The 25097-nt window shown below is 47.4% G+C and overlaps 2 protein-coding genes across 6 annotated transcripts in view; one reads left to right on the plus strand and one right to left on the minus strand.

Moving 5' to 3' along the window:
• Lrp4 (LDL receptor related protein 4) overlaps positions 1 to 25097 on the minus strand; it is a 222350-nt gene that overhangs the window by 89868 nt on the left and 107385 nt on the right. The gene's annotated exons all lie outside the window — the stretch shown is intronic.
• On the plus strand, positions 16214 to 23623 carry LOC138360030 (autotransporter adhesin BpaC-like). Its single transcript, XM_069319950.1, has 4 exons — positions 16214 to 16622; positions 17522 to 17617; positions 18598 to 18671; positions 20354 to 23623. The coding sequence occupies exons 1-4, from the start codon at positions 16502 to 16504 to the stop codon at positions 20915 to 20917; spliced, it is 855 nt and encodes a 284-aa protein (XP_069176051.1). The 5' UTR covers positions 16214 to 16501; the 3' UTR covers positions 20918 to 23623.

Consider the following 25097-nt stretch of genomic DNA (forward strand, 5'->3'; position numbering starts at 1 on the left):
GTGTTTAATACATTGTATCTGGAAATATTTGATTGTCTAAATTATTCCCAAGTTTCGTGTGAAGCGCTCAGCGTAATATTGGCTTCATTTGTACGTTTGTTGTTGTTGTTCAAGATTCGCTACTTGGAACAATCAGTTCCAAGTAGCACGGGCTATGGTGAGCCCGTAGGTACTATCTGTACGTGTAAGTCCTGTTCCCACGTGTGTTCCTTCATCTGGTGTTCTTCATACACGCATTCTTGTATAATACAGTTGTATTCATAACTCGTGCAGGTGTGAAGAGAGACGTGGAGGAACCTGTGGCAATGGTGGTGGTGGTGACAAAGCTGGTGGAGGTGACAATGGTGGTGGAGGTGACAATGGTGGTGGAGGTGACAATGGTGGTGGAGGTGACAATGGTGGTGGTGGTGACAAAGCTGGTGGAGGTGACAAAGCTGGTGGAGGTGACAATGGTGGTGGAGGTGACAATGGTGGTGGAGGTGACAATGGTGGTGGTGGTGACAAAGCTGGTGGAGGTGACAATGGTGGTGGAGGTGACAATGGTGGTGGAGGTGACAATGGTGGTGGTGGTGACAAAGCTGGTGGAGGTGACAGAGCTGGTGGTGGTGACAAAGCTGGTGGAGGTGACAATGGTGGTGGTGGTGACAAAGCTGGTGGAGGTGACAATGGTGGTGGTGGTGACAATGGTGGTGGAGGTGACAATGGTGGTGGAGGTGACAATGGTGGTGGAGGTGACAATGGTGGTGGAGGTGACAATGGTGGTGGTGGTGATAAAGCTGGTGGAGGTGACAATGGTGGTGGAGGTGACAATGGTGGTGGTGGTGACAAAGCTGGTGGAGGTGACAATGGTGGTGGAGGTGACAATGGTGGTGGTGGTGACAATGGTGGTGGTGGTGACAATGGTGGTGGTGGTGACAATGGTGGTGGTGGTGACAAAGCTGGTGGAGGTGACAATGGTGGTGGAGGTGACAATGGTGGTGGTGGTGACAAAGCTGGTGGAGGTGACAATGGTGGTGGAGGTGACAATGGTGGTGGTGGTGACAAAGCTGGTGGAGGTGACAATGGTGGTGGAGGTGACAATGGTGGTGGTGGTGACAAAGCTGGTGGAGGTGACAATGGTGGTGGTGGTGACAAAGCTGGTGGAGGTGACAATGGTGGTGGAGGTGACAATGGTGGTGGTGGTGACAAAGCTGGTGGAGGTGACAATGGTGGTGGAGGTGACAATGGTGGTGGTGGTGACAAAGCTGGTGGAGGTGACAATGGTGGTGGAGGTGACAAAGGAGAAAAGAAAAGGTGGGGGGGGGGGCAGAGAACCGACAGCCCCCCCCCCCCCAACTTCCCGGGAACCCGGGTCACACTGCATATGACGGGAGAAAGTTTGGTGACTGGCCAATTGTGATTTAGTTAAAATATACCAAGGCAGGGAACTGCTTTCCTCAGCACTCAGAGCTACCGTCCTCAGCACTCAGGGCTACCGTCCTCAGCATGGGGCTACCGTCCTCAGCATGAGGCTACCGTCCTCAGCACTTAGGGCTACCGTCCTCAGCACTCAGGGCTACCGTCCTCAGCATGGGGCTACCGTCCTCAGCATGGGGCTACCGTCCTCAGCAGTCAGGGCGCTGCATGTAGCCACACAGGGAGGAGGGTGCGGGGTGAAAATATAGTACTGTGGTGGAGGTCGTCGGCCGCCGGCGACTGCTGACGCAGGGTTCACGCCCAGCATGAAGGTGGCGGCGGTGCAAGTCTGGGTGCAACTGGTTCCCGCCCGACTCCTGCCACCACTCTCCTGGCGGTCACCTGGCCACTGGGTCGTCCACGCTCCCTACACACGCGCGCACACACACACAAGACAGAAGAGTTATAAGGGACATGATCACCATATACAAGATTCTCAGAGGAATTGATAGGGTAGATAGACAGACTATTTACGACAAGGGGGACACAATTGGAAATTGAGTGCCCAAATGAGCCATAGAGACGTTAGAAAGAATTTTTTTTCAATGTCAGAGTAGTTAACAGATGAAATGCATTAGGAAGTGATGTGGTGGAGGCTGACTCCATACACAGTTTCAAATGTAGATATGACAGATAGGCTCATGAATCTGTACACCAGTTGATTGACAGTTGAGAGGCGAGACCAAAGAGCCAGGACACAACCCCGGCAAGCACAACTAGGTGAGTACGCGCGCACACACACACACACACACACACACACACACACACACACACACACACACACACACACACACACACACACACACACGCACGCACACACACACACACACACACACACACGCGCACGCACACAGAATTAAATATTGTCGAATTGTCGAAGAGAAATTGGAAGAGAAAATCGTAAACAGGGGTGGCATTTCCTAGAGGATATATAACATTTGGGCCCCGGATAGAAGGAACAAAATAGGAAAATAGCGACACTGATGATAAAGGACCATTAAAGTGAGAAAGAACTCTTAATATTCCACGAGGTGTGGATATTATCGTAGATGAAATCTGAAGTCAGACTCAGAGATAGTAATCACAAGTGTGTACAGGCATCGTCGACCGACACTTGCACAAGCGAGGAGCAGGAACTGTATGAGAAGAAAGATGGAGACCAAACCACACACTAGAAAATGAAGGGACGACGACGTTTCGGTCCGTCCTGGACCATTCTCAAGTCGATTGTGAGAATTACCACAATCGACTTGAGAATGGTCCAGGACGGACCGAAACGTCGTCGTCCCTTCATTTTCTAGTGTGTGGATTGGTCAACATACTTCAGCCCCGTTATTGTGACTCATCGTCTGCACAAGAAAGATGGACTCATTATTAAAATAAAAAAAGAGGTAATACAGAAAGCCTGATAAGACCAGATTGTGAGTTAAATTCAATTCAATAGATTAAGAGACTTATGAGGGAAGAATAAAGATGCACAGTCTAATAGTGAATCTTATTGTGGAGGCTCTTCAGCATGGCCATGTGAATCATGCTACGAGAGAAACCCATCAATGATGGATCACGTATTCATCAGGAAAGACCAGGAAGGAGGGAATTATCAGGGGGGAAAGCGCCAAGCCATTACGACTATATAGCACTTAGAAGGGATCAGGATAAGGATTAGGGATGGGACGGAGGGAAGGAATGGCACCTAAACACTTGGACGGTCCGGTCCTCGACCAGGCCTCCTTTTTTGTTACACCCCCCCCCTCCCCAGGAAGCAGCCCGTAGCAGCTGTCTAACTCCCAGGGATCAGATTCACGAAACAGTTACGCAAGCACTTACGAACGTGTACATCTTTCCTCAATCTTTGACGGCTTTGGTTACATTTATTAAACAGTTTACAAGCATGAAAACTTCCCAATCGACTGTTGTCATTGTTATAAACAGCCTCCTGCTGCTTCGGAGCTCATTAACGGTTTAATAATTGTAAACAAAACCGCCAAAGATTGAGAAAAGATGGACAGGTTCGTGAGTGCTTGCGTAACTGCTTCGTGAATCTGGCCCCAAGGTCTCTGCTTGCACAGACGTCCTGTAGTGTGGAGGTCGTCGGGACAAGTGACGAGGACACTGTCATCTTATAAGTTATGTGAGATCACTTAAGAACTTGGTCAAGGGCAGGGATATCTGGGTGATCCTTGTGAGTAAAGTGTGATCTATATACACCCAGGATCCCTCATACACCACCACCACCCAGCCTGCCTCATACACCACCACGACCCAGCCTGCCTCATACACCACCACCCAGCCTGCCTCATACACCACCACCCAGCCTGCCTCATACACCACCCAGCCTGCCTCATACACCACCACCACCCAGCCTGCCTCATACACCACCACCACCCAGCCTGCCTCATACACCACCACCACCCAGCCTGCCTCATACACCACCACCACCCAGCCTGCCTCATACACCACCACCACCCAGCCTGCCTCATACACCACCACCACCCAGCCTGCCTCATACACCACCACCACCCAGCCTGCCTCATACACCACCACCACCCAGCCTGCCTCATACACCACCACCACCCAGCCTGCCTCATACACCACCACCCAGCCTGCCTCATACACCACCACCACCCAGCCTGCCTCATACACCACCACCACCCAGCCTGCCTCATACACCACCACCACCCAGCCTGCCTCATACACCACCAGCCAGCCTGCCTCATACACCACCACCACCCAGCCTGCCTCATACACCACCACCACCCAGCCTCCCTCATACACCACCACCACCCAGCCTGCCTCATACACCACCACCACCCAGCCTGCCTCATACATCACCACCACCCAGCCTGCCTCATACACCACCACCACCCAGCCTGCCTCATACACCACCAGCCAGCCTCCCTCATACACCACCACCACCCAGCCTGCCTCATACACCACCACCACCCAGCCTCCCTCATACACCACCACCACCCAGCCTGCCTCATACACCACCACCACCCAGCCTGCCTCATAAACCACCACCACCCAGCCTGCCTCATACACTACCACCACCCAGCCTGCCTCATACACCACCACCACCCAGCCTGCCTCATACACCACCACCACCCAGCCTGCCTCATACACCACCACCACCCAGCCTGCCTCATACACCACCCAGCCTGCCTCATACACCACCACCACCCAGCCTGCCTCATACACCACCACCACCCAGCCTGCCTCATACACCACCACCACCCAGCCTGCCTCATACACCACCCAGCCTGCCTCATACACCACCCAGCCTGCCTCATACACCACCACCACCCAGCCTCCCTCATACACCACCACCACCCAGCCTGCCTCATACACCACCACCACCCAGCCTGCCTCATACACCACCACCACCCAGCCTGCCTCATACACCACCCAGCCTGCCTCATACACCACCCAGCCTGCCTCATACACCACCACCACCCAGCCTGCCTCATACACCACCAGCCAGCCTGCGTCATACACCACCAGCCAGCCTGCCTCATACACCACCAGCCAGCCTGCCTCATACACTACCACCACCCAGCCTGCCTCATACACCACCACCACCCAGCCTGCCTCATACACCACCACCACCCAGCCTGCCTCATACACCACCACCACCCAGCCTGCCTCATACACCACCCAGCCTGCCTCATACACCACCACCACCCAGCCTGCCTCATACACCACCACCACCCAGCCTGCCTCATACACCACCACCACCCAGCCTGCCTCATACACCACCACCACCCAGCCTGCCTCATACACCACCCAGCCTGCCTCATACACCACCCAGCCTGCCTCATACACCACCCAGCCTGCCTCATACACCACCACCACCCAGCCTCCCTCATACACCACCACCACCCAGCCTGCCTCATACACCACCACCACCCAGCCTGCCTCATACACCACCACCACCCAGCCTGCCTCATACACCACCCAGCCTGCCTCATACACCACCACCACCCAGCCTGCCTCATACACCACCAGCCAGCCTGCCTCATACACCACCAGCCAGCCTGCCTCATACACTAACACTCACGAGAGGCACAAACGGTGTCAACTCTCTGGGATACCGTTATGGTGAACCTGAATACCTTCCTCGAACTCTTTTTCTTTCTACGTCTGTACATAATATTTTCTTTGTTGACGCTTATCACTGTGGGTGTCCCCAACCAGCAGGCATTCCCCAGTACTCCAGTCATACCCCCAGTACTCCAGTCACACCCCCAGTACTCCAGTCACACCCCCAGTACTCCAGTCACACCCCCAGTACTCCAGTCACACCCCCAGTACTCCAGTCACACCCCAACACTCCACCCACACCCCAACACTCCACCCACACCCCAACACTCCACCCACACCCCAACACTCCACCCACACCCCAACACTCCACCCACACCTCAACACTCCACCCACACCCCAACACTCCCCCCACACCCCAACACTCCACCCACACCCCAACACTCCACCCGCACCCCAACACTCCACCCACACCTCAACACTCCACCCACACCTCAACACTCCACCCACACCTCAACACTCCACCCACACCCCAACACTCCACCCGCACCCCAACACTCCACCCACACCTCAACACTCCACCCACACCTCAACACTCCACCCACACCTCAACACTCCACCCGCACCCCAACACTCCACCCGCACCCCAACACTCCACCCACACCTCAACACTCCACCCGCACCCCAACACTCCACCCACACCTCAACACTCCACCCACACCTCAACACTCCACCCACACCCCAACACTCCACCCACACCTCAACACTCCACCCACACCCCAACACTCCACCCGCACCCCAACACTCCACCCACACCTCAACACTCCACCCGCACCCCAACACTCCACCCACACCTCAACACTCCACCCACACCTCAACACTCCACCCACACCCCAACACTCCACCCACACCTCAACACTCCACCCACACCCCAACACTCCACCCGCACCCCAACACTCCACCCACACCTCAACACTCCACCCACACCTCAACACTCCACCCACACCCCAACACTCCACCCACACCCCAACACTCCACCCACACCCCAACACTCCACCCACACCTCAACACTCCACCCACACCCCAACACTCCACCCACAACCCAACACTCCACCCACACCCCAACACTCCACCCACACCTCAACACTCCACCCACACCTCAACACTCCACCCACACCTCAACACTCCACCCACACCTCAACACTCCACCCACACCTCAACACTCCACCCACACCCCAACACTCCACCCACAACCCAACACTCCACCCACACCCCAACACTCCACCCACACCCCAACACTCCACCCACACCCCAACACTCCACCCACACCTCAACACTCCACCCACACCCCAACACTCCACCCACACCCCAACACTCCACCCACACCCCAACACTCCACCCACACCCCAACACTCCACCCACACCCCAACACTCCACCCACACCCCAACACTCCACCCACACCCCAACACTCCACCCACACCCCAACACTCCACCCACACCCCAACACTCCACCCACACCCCAACACTCCACCCACACCCCAACACTCCACCCACACCCCAACACTCCACCCACACCTCAACACTCCACCCACACCTCAGCGTTCTGTAATCTGTAACATTTGAAAAGTATTTGGTGATTTTTTTTTTAGATACTTACAGACGGATTTTCAATTTGTGTTTTCCGAAAATCTTATTTTCAGGAATATATAATACAGATCTTCACTCTCTGGTCTCCAATGCGTTGTTAGGCCATGCTCGGCCGAGCATGGCCGAGCATGGCCGAGCATGGCCGAGCCAAAGCACTCATTCAGCAATTTTAATGTACTCTATTCAAAACTTTCCATTTTCTTAAATTTAAATTAATATTATAAATCATAATTAGGGTGTATATTTAATCCTGGGTTGGGTTAGGTTAGGTTCGGTATTTTGGTTCTATAAGGAATTATTTGTATGTACTGTAGGTGAGCAACTCGTCGTCAGATCAAGCGCCAGATTCACGAAGCAGTTACGCAAGCACTTACGAACCTGTACATCTTTTCTCAATCTTTGGCGGCTGTGTTTACAATTATTAAACAGTTAATGAGCTCCGTAGCACCAGGAGGCTGTTTATAACAATAACAACAGTTGATTGGCAAGTTTTCATGCTTGTAAACTGTTTAATAAATGTAACCAAAGCCGATTGAGGAAAGATGTACACGTTCGTAAGTACTTACGTAACTGCTTCGTGAATCTGGCCCCAAGTCTGCTGTTGGAGAAATGTTCGAACGTAATCAGATGTAAGTCGCTGCCCGTCCTCGTCAACAAAGACCAAATGATCGTTATTCTAGCCCCCCCCATAGCCAATTTATGAAAGAAAAACGGTTTACATGCGACTCACAACTGATGACTTTCGAATACTTCTGGAACAGTGCTTCGCTCACGTCATTTTGTTTTACCAAATGACTTCAAATGCCCAGCCCGTCCTTCAAACAAAGACCTAAAAGTGATTCCATGCACCCGCCAAACTCCCTGTATATGAATGAAAAACGGTTTACTAAAGACTCACAATTGATGACGTTCGAACACTTCCGGAACAAGTGCTTCGCTGATTAATTTTCTTCGAACCACAACGCTATAAATGCTTCACCCACGTACTACAAATACAAATAATCGTCAACAGAACCTAAACACCTAACTTAACCTAACCTATATATACACAATATGCTAATATATTATAATATAAATTTATATTTGAGAAAATTCCCGTTTTGAATGAACAGCATGTTAAAATTTATTAATGCGTCTGTGGGGTCGACCGCTGGATGCAATGGACTTGAGTCGAGGACGGGTTGCAAATGCAAATAATTACCAACAGTACCTGAACACCTGACCAAACATAAGCCTAACTATACACAGAATTATAATATATAATAATATTAATGTATACACGAGAAAAAACTATTTTTAACACAGTATGGTAACATTGATAAACGCGTCGTGGTGGTCGACTGCCGCTTTAACGAGTCTAGCCTGAGGACAGACTACATAGCCAACAGTCAAATGCTCGTTAAAGCAGCCGCCAAACCCTCCCCACACGGGCAATAATATTATATATCTTGTGTACTATGTCTTAATAATGTTGTTATAGATTCAGCTACTCGGAACAAGTTCCAAGTAGCACGGGCTATGGTGAGCCCGTAGTGGACTTACCCGGTACAGGACCGGTACTGTGTCGGGTCTTAATAAGCTAAAATGAGCTTAAAATGTTAGATAAATGGGGTAATACCTGACCATAAGTTAAGCAGCTCATCTGTGAAGACGCGAGCATCTCTTACCGTACTGGTTTGTGTTTTAGACAAGTTGGATCCTCTGTTGGTCATCTTGTCAAGACCTGTGACACCCTGACACTGCTAGCGGGTTCACTCTACTACCTTCCGTCCCTTTTAGCCTCGACCTTAACATCTTGGAACCGATTCATGTTGCTACAATGAGATCCAAGTTGAGCGTCTCGGAGTCCTTGGCCCAGATTCACGAAAGCACTTACGCAAGCACTTACGAACGTGTACATCTTTCCTCAATCTTTGACGGCTTTGGTTACATTTATTAAACAGTTTACAAGCATGAAAACTTGCCAATCAACTGTTGTTATTGTTATAAACAGCCTCCTGGTGCTTCCGAGCTCATTAACTGTTTAATAATTGTAAACAAAGCCGTCAAAGATTGAGAAAAGATGTATAAGTTCGTAAGTGTTTGCGTAACTGCTTTCGTGAATCTGGCTCCTTGACAATGGTGTTTACACATTCACTTCCTCTTGAGCAAGTTGGCTCTTATGTCTTTTATATCTTAGTTATATTTTTCTTGGACTTATTATGTAAAATTTATTTGTATAGATCTATAATCTTTTTATTTATATATTTCAGCAATGTTTCGCTCAACAAGTTGTCTTTAGGACGGAGGCTGGAGTGTTAACGTCGAAGAGTTAGTTTGTATGGAAGAAAATATAAATACATTCGTGTTTAGTCTTGTGCTACTGTTCTTTGTACGAGTACACTCTAGCGTGAAAATCTCTCTCTGAAGACATTATTATTATTAACATCTTTATTGACAAAATTAATTACAATTTTGCCTAATCTGAGGATTTTGATAAAGTCTTATTAAAGTGAGGATAATGCTGGTATTCACTGTCACGCAGGACAGAGGGTCATACATAAGACAATAGGTCTAAACTGTAGGCGGAAGCACATATATATCATGGTTACAATTAATGTTTTAATGTGTGGATATGTGACAACAACTTTCTACTGTGCACTGCCACACAAGGGCAGGGATGGGTTCATAAGTGATGCAGCTTAGAAGTAATATAAATAAAAATTGTTCTTCATTCTTTAAAATGGACAAGCCTAATACAATATATATATACCAGGGGAAACTGAAATTGAAGGGAATTTTCAGGAGGAAGAGCCAAGTCATGACGACTATATAGCACTTGGAAGGGATCAGGATAAGGACTTGGGAAGGGACGGGGGGAAAGGAATGGTGCCCAACCACTTGGACGGTCGGTGTTAACTAAGTAATTATAGAAAGAAGGCAGAAGCCGTCGCAGATTAAGGCAGCGTCTGGGATGCTCTCGGACGCAGGTTCGAATCCTCATCACGGCCCTTATGGATTTGTTCATAAGACTGTACTCATCTAGTTGTGCTTGCGGGGGTTGAGCTTTGGCTCTTTGGTCCCGCCCCATCCCGTTTACTGTGTCCCACCGTCTGAGTCACGGGATATTCGGCAGGTGGTAAGCATTACCAAGGACTAAGCTGGGTGAAGTAGCAGGTCTCAGGAAGACAGCCAAGGGGCTACAGTGAGAGCGGAGACTCCAGAGTGGAGGAAGGTTACGACTGAGGTGCCACAAGGCGCGGTGCCGGGGCCCGTCCTGGGGCCAGATTCACGAAGCAGTTACGCAAGTACTTACGAATGTGTACATCTTTCCTCAATCTTTGACGGCTTTGGTTACATTTATTAAACAGTTTACAAGCATGAAAACTTGCCAATCAACTGTTGTTATTGTTATAAACAGCCTCCTGGTGCTTCGGAGCTCATTAACTGTTTAATAATTGTAAACAAAGCCGCCAAAGATTGAGAAAAGATGTACAGGTTCGTAAGTGTACAGAATGTACAGAATCCCACACTGGCAGAATAACGACAGCAGCATATTCCATATTAGCCAACATCTACGGATCCTTCAGAAAGTTGATCAGACAACACACTAGAAGGTAATGGGACGACGACGTTTCGGTCCGTCCTGGACCATTCTCAAGTCGATTGATTGACAATCAACTTGAGAATGGTCCAGGACGGATCGAAACGTCGTTTGTCCCTTCACCTTCTAGTGTGTGATCTGATCAACATTCTTCAGCCACGTTATTGTGACTCATCGCCTGATCCTTCAGAAACTTGGGCAAAGGAGCCTTCCGGGTCATATATATATCCTATGTGAGGCTCACGCTTAACTTTACATCCCCAGCTGAGAGCCCTCACCAGAAAAAAGATGTCAAAACTATAAATGGTCCAAAGAGATGCTCTTGAGCTGACGGATTTGATTTACGAAGACAGACTGAGGGAACTGGGCCTTACCACATTGTAGGACGGAAGAGACTGGTGGGGGACATGATAACGACATATAATATTCTAAGGGGAATAGACAAAGAAGCATTTTTCAAAGCTAGGAACAAGAGAACAAGGGGCCGTAGATGGAAACAAAATAAGTCATTGGTAAGTCAGAATGAACCTTTTTCACGTTAGAGCCGTCAAAAAGTGGAATAGATTAGACGTAGAAGTCGCTGAAACTAACTCACTACAAATTTTTAAACGTAAATGTAATAAAAACGTGGGAACTGAGTGACTATTAATCTAGGAAGGATGGGAAGGTGCGTCTAGAAGCCTAGCTGGACCCTTCAAGCAGGTAAGAGCATCTAGGTAAGGAGACAGACACGCTATAGACGTTGGGTCGGCCTGATGGACATTGTCAAGGAACTAGTCCACTTCCTGTTGCAGCATTCACTTCCAGCATAACATTCCTGAGTGTTGCTGCACCCACAGTGACCCGCCCTCACACCTGCGCTAGTGCACGCTAGCTCTCTCTCTCTCTCTCTAGCTCTCTTTCGCTTTCTCTTGCTCGCGCTCTCTCTTGCTCGCGCTCTCTCACTTGTTCTCGCTTCCTCTGTCTCTCTCTCTCTGTCTCTCTCTCTCTCTCTCTCTCTCTCTCTCTCTCTCTCTCTCTCTCTCTCTCTCTCTCTCTCTCTCTCTCTCTCTCTCTCTCTCTCTGTCTCTCTCTCTCTCTCTCTCTCTCTCTCTCTCTCTCTCTCTCTCTCTCTCTCTCTCTCTCTCTCTCTCTCTCTCTCTCTCTCTCTCTTTGAAAAGTTACGCATATAAGAGTGTTTTACCGGCAAATTGTTGATACCAGTGAGGATGACGTGTGACCATGAAACCAAGAGACATGCTTTATACCAGACTTTATACCAGACTTTATACCAGACTTTATACCAGACTTTATACCAGGCTTTATACCAGACTTTATACCAGGCTTTATACCAGGCTTTATACCAGACTTTATACCAGGCTTTATACCAGACTTTATACCAGGCTTTATACCAGACTTTATACCAGGCTTTATACTAGACTTTATACCAGGCTTTATACCAGGCTTTATACCAGACTTTATACCAGACTTTATACCAGGCTTTATACCAGACTTTATACCAGGCTTTATACAAGGCTTTATACCAGACTTTATACCAGACTTTATACCAGGCTTTATACCAGACTTTATACCAGGCTTTATACCAGACTTTATACCAGGCTTTATACCAGACTTTATACCAGGCTTTATACCAGGCTTTATACCAGACTTTATGCCAGGCTTTATACCAGACTTTATACCAGACATTATACCAGACTTTATACAAGGCTTTATACCAGGCTTTATACCAGACTTTATACCAGGCTTTATACCAGACTTTATACCAGGCTTTATACCAGACTTTATACCAGACTTTATACCAGGCTTTATACCAGACTTTATACCAGGCTTTATACCCCACTATGATGAGTACAGAGCCCTGCAGCCATGATTTAAGAAGAAACAGCCGTGGGAGTATATTTTTCACTACTCTTAGACAAACTGAATGGCTTGGTGCTTTCTCCTGATGGTTAGCTTACCTTACTTTCTTACGGTACATCTGTGCTCCAAGTTTACCTCAATGAGCTCTTGTTCTTCTGTTGTACACTCCACAAACGTTGTTTTCATCTGCATTGTCAATGTTCTTGTGGATCATATATATCGTGATCATGTCTCTTCTTTCCCAATCACTTTTCTCTTGAAGCATATTCCAGGTTTCTCAGAATTTCCCAATATTCCAGCTCTCTCAGTATTGTGACATATCTTTAAACATTCTCAGAGATTTTCTTGTGGTGTTTCAGGCTTCTTGTCAAGATCTCACTCCTCAGTATCGACCAGCTTTGCATATGCTGCTGATGAGGTTTCCTTTGCAATGTTCTCTTTGAATTATGTAGTCCTATAAACCTTTATCTTTCTGCTTTGGGCGCTGCCTTCACCTCCTTGTATCTTGACCTTGAGGTCTCCTCAATCTTTCACCCACTTCTGTTGTGTGGCAATTACTTTGGTTGACATCGAGAAGCCATCTTCCAGGCCACACTTTACGAGGGATTAGTTGTTGATTGAAATGATTCTTGCCTCAGGTTTCTCTTCAAATTTACAAAGGTGTTCTGGGAATATACTGGTCGACCCCCCCCCACCCACCCCTCGACCCCCACAATGGTAGCCAGGGTAAAGACTGGGCTGGTATAGACATGACCAGGAAATACAGTTTCAAGACATAATACAGTGTCCAGACATGATACAGTGTCCAGACATGATACAGTGTCCAGACATGATACAGTGTCCAGACATGATACAGTGTCCAGACATGATACAGTGTCCAGACATAATACAGTATCCAGACATAATACAGTGTTCAGACATAATACAGTGTCCAGACATGATACAGTGTCCAGACATAATACAGTATCCAGACATAATACAGTGTTCAGACATAATACAGTGTCCAGACATGATACAGTGTCCAGACATAATACAGTATCCAGACATAATACAGTGTTCAGACATAATACAGTGTCCAGACATGATACAGTGTCCAGACATAAAACAGTATCCAGACATAATACAGTGTCCAGACATAATACAGTGCCCAGAAATAATGACACCAGCAGTGAAAGACTGCACCAGCCTGCAGTACATACAACACCCACCCATACCATACAGACATGGAGGACAATAATCCAGAGTGATTACTGGCCCTTGAGGCTACTGAGCATGCGCCAGGGGGTCAAGGAGCAGCATCTACTTAAAGCCAGCTCTGAGTGGTGTGGCTCACACTCTCTCTCCTACACTCCCTCCAGCAGGTAAGGCCACACACCTCTCTCTCCGTGCCTCTACACCCGCCTCCTCTACACCCGCCTCCTCTACACCCGTGCCTCTACACCCGCCTCCTCTACACCAGCTTCCTCTACACCCGCCTCCTCTACACCAGCCTCCTCTACACCCGCCTCCTCTACACCCGTGCCTCTACACCCGCCTCCTCTACACCAGCTTCTTCTACACCAGCCTCCTCTACACCTGCCTCCTCTACACCCGCCTCCTCTACACCAGCCTCCTCTACACCCGCCTCCTCTACACCAGCCTCCTCTACACCAGCCTCCTCTACACCAGCCTCCTCTACACCCGTGCCTCTACACCCGCCTCCTCTACACCAGCCTCCTCTACACCAGCCTCCTCTACACCCGCCTCCTCTACACCAGCCTCCTCTACACCCGCCTCCTCTACACCAGCGTGTATACTAACCAACCAACTAGCGTGAAGTAGAGTGTTTATTGACGAGTCAAAAAGTAAACTTGGAAAACGCCGCGTCGAAAAGTCAAGTGATGGTGACTACTCAGATTAGATCAATTGTGATTAACTTTTGTCAATAAAGATGTTAATGATGATAAGTGATGGTGATAATGGAAGTGTTTTCATTCATCTTGAAAACACTTTGCGTGTGTTGTGATATCCGAGGCAAGGTGAACCGCATCAGTGTTGAACAGCTTCCACAGAACAGCTTGGATAAAGTCCGGGGCTTCTTTGTCCTCTACAAGATGTGTCGTGACGCCTGTATCATGATACCCGCTGTGGGATGTTGAACACCCGCTGTGGGATGCTGAACACCCGCTATGGGATGCTGAACACCCACTTTGGGATGCTGGACCCTCACTACGGGATGCTGAACACCCACTGTGGCCTGCCCAACATGTCTCTAACTGCTGTTGAACACCCACTGTGAGATGATGAACAGCTACTACGGGATATTGAACACCCACTGTGCTGAATGTCTCCCATGGGTTGTTGAACAGCCATTCTTGGACGCTGTTGTCAGCTAGGTCCAGGCTTCCACCACACGAGTATACCAGAGGTGCTGGACGTCCACACGAGTATACCAGAGGTGCTGGACGTCCACACGAGTATACCAGAGGTGCTGGACGTCCACACGAGTATACCAGAGGTGCTGGACGTCCACACGAGTATACCAGAGGTGCTGGACGTCCACACGAGTATACCAGAGGTGCTGGACGTCCACACCAGTATACCAAAGGTGCTGGACGTCCACACGAGTATACCAGAGGTGCTGGACGTCCACACGAGTATACCAGAGTATACCAGAGGTGCTGGACGTTCACACCAGTATACCAGAGGAGTGTTGCGTCACCACTAACGGTGTTCACCCACACATGAAGGTTAAGGTCATGGTGCTGTCTCACGCTCCTCTTTGCAACTCACAAAATTGGCAACTTTTTATATTTTCTACAAAATGCAATCAGAAAAAGTCTTCATTTACCCTTCACAGGGCTCACAGAGACACAGCAACAACACCCACAGCAAGAGCAGTATACCTACAAGCTGTTCTCTCAAATACTCCACTGCATTTTGGTATACTATGATCCCCACCGGACATAATAAGGGGTACTATAAAAAAAATTGTGGCGGGTAAATATCCTCGTTTTCTGTGCATTGGTTGATGTACTCACCTAGTTGTGTTTGCAGGGGTTGAGCTCTGGCTCTTTGGTCCCGCCTCTCAACTGGAACCAACCTGATGTGTTGGGTTCCCACGCTTTAGTATCCCGCACTTTGTCCCATGTGCCAATTCGAAAGAACGGGCAGCAACAGCATTGCTATTAAGGCATTCAAATGGTTTTTCTTAACATAATGCATATTTTGAGGGCAAAGCCTGCCCAAAAATAATTATGTAACTAGATCTTGTTCCATTAAAGGTACTTAACATAATATTTATTGGGTAAAGCTTTCCATGGTTAGCCTTGTGAAGTTTCTGTTATATATCTAGATACTGTAGTGGAGACGCCAGTTGAACTTCCTTGTGCTGGTGGGCCTCAATGTTAACTGGGATGTTAACTAACAATGTTAGTTAACTAACAGTTAGTTAACTAACAAAGTTAGTTTTAACAATGTTAACTAGCTTTAACTAATCAAAGTTAACTAACAATGTTAACCCAGTCCCTAAAAAAAACATCAATTTGTCGTGGTGACAGTAAACTGGTTCACAGAGGTTTTATAATTATTATTATTATTATTATTTTCTACCACAGACGTGGCCTCACATTTACAATGCTAACCAACATATATACATTTTCTTCTGTCCTCCATGGACAGGAGTGAGAGATCTGTTTCACGGAGGTGATGGAACCAAGTCGTCTTGGTTCAGAGAGGTGACCGTGCCACTAGAACAGGTCACTCGTGTGTGTGTGTGTGTGTAAAGTAGGTCATTCACACCGAGGAAACATGAACCCGGGTGAGCTTAAAGTTGTAATTATTCTATGGAGACGAAAATCGTTGTGTGGTGACTGAGGGAGTCTTGGTGTTAATGTTTATGTCGTATTCTCCGTCAGGTCGTCGGCGTCACCCCCACCATGAAGCTCTCACTCTCCACGACGCCCCTTATGGTGCTCTCAGCGGCTCTCCTCGTCACCGCCACTCTGGCCGTCGACGTTGGCCTCCGAAGAGAAAGTCGCTCCGTCCGCAATTGTCTCCGTAAGTCGACGTCATCCACCTGCTCGCTTCTCAGACTGTGTAAATACACCTATGTGCTGGGATACTCAGTACCCAGGTCTAAAGTTTAATTACCAGCAGTGTTCAGAAGACAGAGGGCGCTTATATATATAATATGGGGGGCGGGGGTTAATAAATAAATAGCCACAGTGGAAAATTGGGTGACTTCAACAGTCACCCAATTGTTGGCAACTCCCCCCCCCCCCCAGAGTCGCTATTGGACTTGCCTGATCCAATCTATTGTTCCCAATCTATTTTGTGGCCAATATTTTGGACTTGTTGACAGATAACCAGGCTATCCTGTGCATGTTCAATCGTATCATGATTTGTTCACATTCATGTTTGTTCCTATGTGATCGATCACGGCTGTCACAATAACACTTAATTTATCACGTTCAGTTAATTAGTTACGGTGACTGGTGAGTGTAACTGTGTTGTTGTTGTTGTTGTTATTGTGCTCCTGAAAGGTGTTGTTCAACTCTTGTGACAACAGCCATTTATGTTCCTTGACTTTTGTCACGGTAATAATATACTTAGTAACAGTATTTGCCGGGGTACAAGCCGCACCTATTTAAAAATATATATTTTCTAGACAAAAAACAATTTAAGTATGTTTCATCATATATATATATATATATATATATATATATATATATATATATATATATATATATATATATATATATATATATATATATATATATATATATATATATATATATTAAAAGCGATGTTCAACCGCTTGATATTGTAAGTATATTGACCTTAACGTGTTGCTCTTCTGCAATCGCTTTCACAGTGTCACTGAGGATGCTAAGTAGTAACCTAGCGAAACGAGGGCATTTGCCCCTGAAGCTCTGACTATGTTACTGGTGTTGCAGGGATCTTCTGCGACCACAACGAGACGTGCTATGACTGCGCCAAGGACACCTTCTCAGAGGACAAGGAAGCCATCAGGACCTGTATCAGAGCAGCGGGTAAGTGACCCCAATCCGCTAGCTCCTGGATGGGTGCCCTCTTGAGACTTGCATATTGACCAGATCACACACACTAGAAGGTGATGGGACGACGACGTTTCGGTCCGTCCTGGATCATTCTCAAGTCGATTCACAGAGAATGAGAATGAGAATGGTAATTCACACACTAGAAGGTGAAGGGACGACGACGTTTCGGTCCGTCCTAGACCATTCTCAAGTCGATTCAAGTCGATTGACAATCGACTTGAGAATGGTCCAGGACGGACCGAAACGTCGTCGTCCCTTCACCTTCTAGTGTGTGGTCTGGTCAACATACTTTAGCCACGTTATTGTGACTCATCGCCTGCACATGCAATATTAAAATGACATTAGCCAACGCTATACCAAAAATTATATCACACCTATATCAAAAGTCCCCCATTAAGATTCCACTGAAAGTTAACTGTATGCTCGTTATAAGAACATGTCTCCTTGAAGCTACCACAGCATGTCTCTGGGTGGCTTCACGTGAAAGATATACATATTAATATGTATCAAAGATCAGCAGACTTTGTGTTCAGAATGTGATAGAGGCCAAAATGGCGGCTGATGCGACACAAGTCAGTACAATAGTGTGTTTTAATCTCAGATAATTCTATAAATTCGTACCTCCTGTGATTGTATGTTGGTGAATGTTGGGGATTATCTATACTTTAAACGGGATTGATGTATGATAGTACCATCGTGTGTATGGTTCAGCAGGTGAGGGAGTACAGTGGTCACACCTGTGTTGGGTCAGCCTGCTCTCTTGAGTTGCCCCAATGATCAAAATACGGTGTTCTAAAACGCCTCAAACCGACACCCACCTAACCTAACCCCCCTCCCCCCCCCACACACACACACGCACACACACACACACACACACACACACACACACGACCATGATTCAGAACATGCAGCCAGTGATAGCAATCCCCAGTGAAGGAATGTTTCTTCAACAGAGAAGGTGTGTGATCGCATGCCGTCCGCCGAGCTGGCGGTAGTGAGGCAGTGTGTGGAGCAGGCCAGTGCTAATGTGAGTATACTGCTACTACCATGGGCTGCGGCACCCCCACCTACCATGGGAGTGCCTTCCCTCTCCCACGTACCATGGGAGTGCCTTCCCTCTCCCACCTACCTTCCCTCTGCCTTCACAACACCTCACTCACACCTTGCCTTTTGTCCCACCCCGTCTAATCTTTTCCAGTCACTGCCAGTGTGTCCCCCAGTCACTTCCATTCTGTTCCAATCACTTCCGGCTTGTCTAGCACTTCCAGCTTATTCCAGACAATTGAGAAAGCGCCCGTTTGCTTCCAGTTAGTTCCAGTCAATTCCACTTTCAGCTTGTTCCCATCTATTCAACGTTATTTCTATCAATTCCAGCTTAATACAATCTATTCCAGCTTGTTCCATTACTTTTTTTGTTGTGGCACAGTGCCATGAACACATCTTTGTTATTAACACATTCAGGTATATGTGCATTTGTGCAGCTGCGCAAGACTATTATATGAACGAGGTACAGAGTGTGTCAAAAGCTAAACCATCCCCATCACACAGGTACGGTGTGCTAAACATCCCCATCACACAGGTACGGTGTGCTAAACATCCCCCATCACACAGGTACGGTGTGCTAAACATCCCCATCACACAGGTACGGTGTGCTAAACATTCCCATCACACAGGTACAGTGTGCTAAACGTCCCCATCACACAGGTACGGTGTGCTAAACATCCCCATCACACAGGTACGGTGTGCTAAACGTTCCCATCACACAGGTACGGTGTGCTAAACAGCCCCATCACACAGGTACGGTGTGCTAAACAGCCCCATCACACAGGTTCGGTGTGCTAAACAGCCCCATCACACAGGTACGGTGTGCTAAACATCCTCCATCACACAGGATGGTTAGTCATACAGGGCCATGTGATCAGTAGTCTGCTCTGGCAAACTTGGCATGCATTATGCGGATACCATTTAGATTCTAGAACACAGCAGTGAATCCAGTACACCAGGCAACTCTATGGTGTGTGTTCTCCAATGTTTAAGCAATTCTCTTATACCATTCCTGATGTATTACTGAGAAACATTCCAGCTCACTTGGTGCTAGGGAATGTAATCTCTCTCTTCTCTCTGCCCTCTCTCTTCTCATCCTCTGTCTTCTTCCCCTCTCTCTACCCAACCACTTGGGCTGGACTGTAGAGCGACGGTCTCGCTTCATGCAGGTCGGCGTTCAATTCCCGACCGTTCAGGTGGTTGGGCACCATTCCTTCCCTCCGTTCCATCCCAAATCCTTATCCTGACCCCCTTCCCAGTGCTATATAGTCGTATATAGCATATATAGAACCTGCCAGCCGCATTAGTTCTCATTGATATATATATAACGTTAGTTGTTATTTCTGTGTGTAACTAACGAGGGTGTTGATATGCATCTAACAAATGCCACTAACAAGGGCGTCCAAGTGTTGACCAGACCACACACTAGAAGGTGAAGGGACGACGACGTTTCGGTCCGTCCTGGACCATTCTCAAGTCGATTGTGGTGTCGATTGCGATTCACAATCGACTTGAGAATGGTCCAGGACGGACCGAAACGCCGTCGTCCCTTCACCTTCTAGTGTGTGGTCTGGTCAACATACTTCAGCCACGTTATTGTGACTCCTCGCCTGCCTCAGCGTCGAAGTGTTACTAACGTAAAGTATTGTGTCATCCCACACGCAGATCTCAACCTGCTTCGCCGGAGTTGCTTCAAGAGGGTCGTGTCCTGCAGGCCTCGGCAGCCCGACCCCCACACAGCCTACTGCGGCGCTGCTGAATGATACTGCCCAGACTGACGAAGCTGTTACTGAAAAAGACGAAGCGGCTGCTGGGACCCAGGGAGCGGCTGCTGGGACCCAGGAAGCTGCTGTTGGGAGCCAGGGAGCGGCTGCTGGGAGCCAGGGAACGACTGTTGAAACCCCGGGAACGACTGTTGGAACTCCGGGAACGACTGTTGGAACCCCGGGAACGACTGTTGAAACTCCGGGAGCAGCTGTTGGGAGCCAGGGAACAGCTGTTGGGAGCCAGGGAGCAGCTGTTGGGACCCAGGGAACAGCTGTTGGGAGCCAGGGAACAGCTGTTGGGACCCAGGGAACAGCTGCTAGGATTAATGAAAGATTGGCTACTTGGACCCCCGAAGTAGCTATTGGTACGCAAGAAAAAGACCCCGCGGCTGTTATAGCAGCAGCAATTGCTGAGGCGAACAGGAGAACCAACGGGGCGGCGGCTGGGACAAGCTACTTCTAAACAAAGTCAACACGAAGACAACACTAACTAACTAGCACTTCCTGCCGTAAAGTGTCAAGTTTAGACTTGGTCTTTTACTGTCGCGTTACTTCCAAGACCCACTCTCACCCTCCACTCTCATAGTGTCTTCACCACCACCACAGGGAACCACGGCCCGGTACCCTATGATCCCAGAGGGGAGTGGGGAACCCTCCACAAGCCCATACAGGCTCACCATAGCTCGTGCTACTTGCCCCGCTCCTGTGTGAGGTAAGCTACGGGCTCACTATAGCCCGTGCTACTTGGAACTTATTCTGAGTAGCTGAATCTATAACAACAACAACTCCACAAGCCACAACACCTCCAAAACCACCACCACTCTATAGCTCCACCACAACACCCCCACTCAAAGTCTCCAACAAATCACCTCTACTACTACACTCATTCTCAGTTACACAATTGTCAACACTCTGCAAGGGAAGCTGTGGAGCCTCGCTGTTGCAAATGCTGCAGCAGAACTTGCAGAGTAACTTATCCATGTATCGTAACTCATACATACTGTAATACGTTGATATATTTATTTATTGATATATTATTTATATTTGATATATTTATTTATTGATATATTTATTTATATTTATTTATTGCGTTCATACGAAATATTATTGTATTTAAATCTTAATAAAGTACCTATTGTTTACTTAATTAGTAGTATTGCAACGAGCCCATCCTTGGCCTCCGTCTGGTCACCTGTGTTAGACAGGAGTATCACTGACAACTTGATATAAGTTACGAACCATAAATTTGTAGACATAAATAATATCTAAGGAAATAAACATACAAATGTATTGGCAAGGGTATATCTGTCTGTCTGTCTGTCTGTCTGTCTGTCTGTCTGTCTGTCTGTCTGTCTGTCTGTCTGTCTGTCTGTCTGTCTCTGTCTATCTATCTGTCTGTCTGTCTGTCTGTCTGTCTGTCTGTCTGTCTGTCTGTCTGTCTGTCTGTCTCTCTCTCTCTCTCTCTCTCTCTCTCTCTCTCTCTCTCTCTCTCTCTCTCTCTCTCTCTGTCTCCTGTATGATGTCCATAGCCACCCTCTGCTTGACCTCAATCAAATGAGCCTGTCCAATCACTTGGGCTGGACGGTAGAGCGACGGTCTTGCTTCGTGCAGGTCGGCGTTCAATCCCCCAAGTGGTTGGGCACCATTCCTTTCTCCCCCGTCCCATCTCGAAACCTTATCCTGACCCCTTCCAAGTGCTATATAGTCGTAATGGCTTGGCGCTTTCCCCTGATAATTCCCTCCATCTCACAAGGTATCTTGCTAAAGAAATGAACACAAAGTCTCATAGTACCTAAAGTCAGTACCAATTCCTAAACCTAACTCTCAAAAATTCAGACCCATTTCCCTTACATCTTGCATGTGTAAAGTCCTGGAGAGAATTGTTCTCAATCGTGTCATGTTTCAGGTCAAAGAAAAACTGGCTCCTAACCTATATGGGTTCATGCCCAAGTGTAGCACACAAACATGCTTTGCTGAATATTTTGTAAACTCCCAGGATGGGACACAGGCAGCCTTTATTGACCTAAAGTCAGCTTTCGACGTAGCGAATGGCGAAATAATATTAGAGCAACTTGCTGAATTTGGAGTCAAAGGTAATCTTCTGAGTTGGATAAAGAACTATCTATCCAACAGGCGTGCTAGTGTCCTATTTAAAGGAGTTAAAAGTACAAGAACAGATGCATTCGAACTAGGCACACCTCAAGGTGGTGTTCTAAGCCCTATGCTCTTCAATATACTTATGCACAAACTTATCCATGACATACCTGTACAACCTACGGGAACTGTTATATGTTATGCTGATGATATTTGTATTATGGCACACAGTAAGCCCAGAACCCTACGATCCCAGAGGGGAGTGGGGAACCCTCCACAGGCCAATGCATCAAGTAACACTATAGTGTTACTTGATGCATTCTGCAAGAAAGTAGTTGCATGTGGCCTCATAATCTCTGTTGATAAAACAAGGGTTCTTATTCCCCATTCTCTTCATGTTAACTATACTATTAATGGAGTGCCCGTGGAGACTCGTGAATCTTTTAAATATTTTGGAGTCGAGGTTAATGATACAAACTTCATCAGCAACCTGCACAAAAAACTAGTTGAGCGTCTTGAACCTCTCAAAACTCTTGTTGGCAAAGGATTTGGCATTAACATAAAATATGCTCGTAGTTTTTATATTGCCTTTATACGATCTGTTGTTGATTATTATGTTATCCTCTTAATTTTTCTCCTAAACAGCTACAAGGCCTAGATGTAGTACAGAATGATGCCATGCGCATCATCCTGGGTTGTCTAGAACTGTCAGAATTGTTAACATGAGAAAGGAACTAAAATTACCTTATATTTACGAGAAAATAGTTCTATTTAATTTTGAAAAATAATGCCCCCCCCCCCAGCTCTATTCAAATTAAATTGAGATTTATTCTAAACAATTCTGACTGTTCCCTCAGTCCGCCGCCAGAACCTTCCTACAGTGTGTGGCTCAGTTGTTGTGCCAATAATCTTATGATACGGAACCGGTCGGGAGCCGGTCGGGAGCCGGTCGGGAGCCGGTCGGGAGCCGGTCGGCCGAGCGGACAGCACGCTGGACTTGTGATCCTGTGGTCCTGGGTTCGATCCCAGGCGCCGGCGAGAAACAATGGGCAGAGTTTCTTTCATCCTATGCCCCTGTTACCTAACAGTAAAATAGGTACCTGGGTATTAGTCAGCTGTCACGGGCTGCTTCCTGGAGGTGGAGGCCTGGTCGAGGACCGGGCCGCGGGGACACTAAAGCCCCGAAATCATCTCAAGATAACCTCAAGATTGGAAAGATGTGGAGGTCTCTCTGCATTATACCCCCATCAGTGCAAAACAAATGTATAACACTGACATTTTGAGATGTATAACAGTAGAAGCTGTTGACAGTCTTCAAAATCTCAAACCAACTGAAACCTACACCTTTACTGATGGTTCTGTGCAATTAGGCACTGGTAGAACAGGTTGTGCATGTACAGTATATAAAGGGAATGAAATGATCATGTCTAGTACACAGAGACTGAACAACTGGGCAAGCACGACACAGACTGAACTATTGGGTATTTATCTAGCCACTGAATACCTTAAGCTCAATGGTGGTGGAGTGATATTCTGTGACTCTAAAAGTGTTCTGCAGTCCTTAAATAACCCATCACAATGTATGTCGGAAGTAGCTTGTAATATTAAATGGAATGTAATTTTTGCCAAAGAAAATAACTATTGTTTAAAGTTTGCGTTAATCCCATCCCATGTTGGAGTTGGAAAACATGACTTTGTAGATCGATTGGCCAATGAGGCTTGCAGGAAAGAAAACACTGATTATGACTTTGGACTATCTAATGCAATTATTAGAAATATAAAAATTAAAGAAATTAATTCAGATTTAGAAGAACTAAGAAATGCCCAGAGACCTGAAAGCTGCAGTATTAAAAGCTATGACAACTTTTGTAATAATAGGTATTTGTATGGTCAGCACAGTAACCGGACCAGGCAATGTGATGTAGTCATTGCAGTAATTAGTCTTGGTTATAGGCACATCTGGCAGGTTAGTGAGGCTGAATATTCTACACTACCAGAATATTCAGATTGTAAACTCTGTGACAAACCTATAATGCATTCATTAGAACACTATATTGTTGAACGTGAAACCGTAGAAGATTTTAGACCTCCTGGCCTAAAGGGGCATGGCCTAAAGCGCTTTGCTAAGGGCAAAGTATCAATATACAATGGCGTATGGTATAGCAAGGACAAATTACAATTTTCTCAGGGGGGTCGAGCCGGTAGCCATTGTCTGAATCGTCACGGGGTTCGCTATGAGATCCTGCCACGTTGTACACGGACCAATGGTACCAACTTCAAGTGGCCCTTGTTGTGTACCTACCCAACAGCACTCACCGTGCAACGTTGGACGAGACTAGCCCCAAACGTCTGGTTTCCATCCTCGGACAGACAAACAAACATTCTATGAAATAGACATAGATCCCTCCAATGTTACATTAATGAATTGCTTTTGTAAAAGCTATGTAAACACTGCTTTCTTTCTTACTTGAAATGTTACCGTAATATTGTGTTGATCAAGCCGGTCGGCCGAGCGGACAGCACACTGGACTTGTGATCCTGTGGTCGTG

Source organism: Procambarus clarkii, chromosome 94 (genome assembly GCF_040958095.1).
Source record: "Procambarus clarkii isolate CNS0578487 chromosome 94, FALCON_Pclarkii_2.0, whole genome shotgun sequence".
Taxonomy (NCBI): Eukaryota; Metazoa; Arthropoda; class Malacostraca; order Decapoda; family Cambaridae; genus Procambarus; species Procambarus clarkii.

Coding starts and splice junctions, on each gene's coding strand:
- LOC138360030 (XM_069319950.1), top strand. CDS start 16,502: ATGAAGCTCTCACTCTCCACGACGCCCCTTATGGTGCTCTCAGCGGCT. Junction 17,618..18,597: donor GACCTGTATCAGAGCAGCGG/GTAAGTGACCCC, acceptor TTTCTTCAACAG/AGAAGGTGTGTGATCGCATG. Junction 18,672..20,353: donor TGGAGCAGGCCAGTGCTAAT/GTGAGTATACTG, acceptor TCCCACACGCAG/ATCTCAACCTGCTTCGCCGG.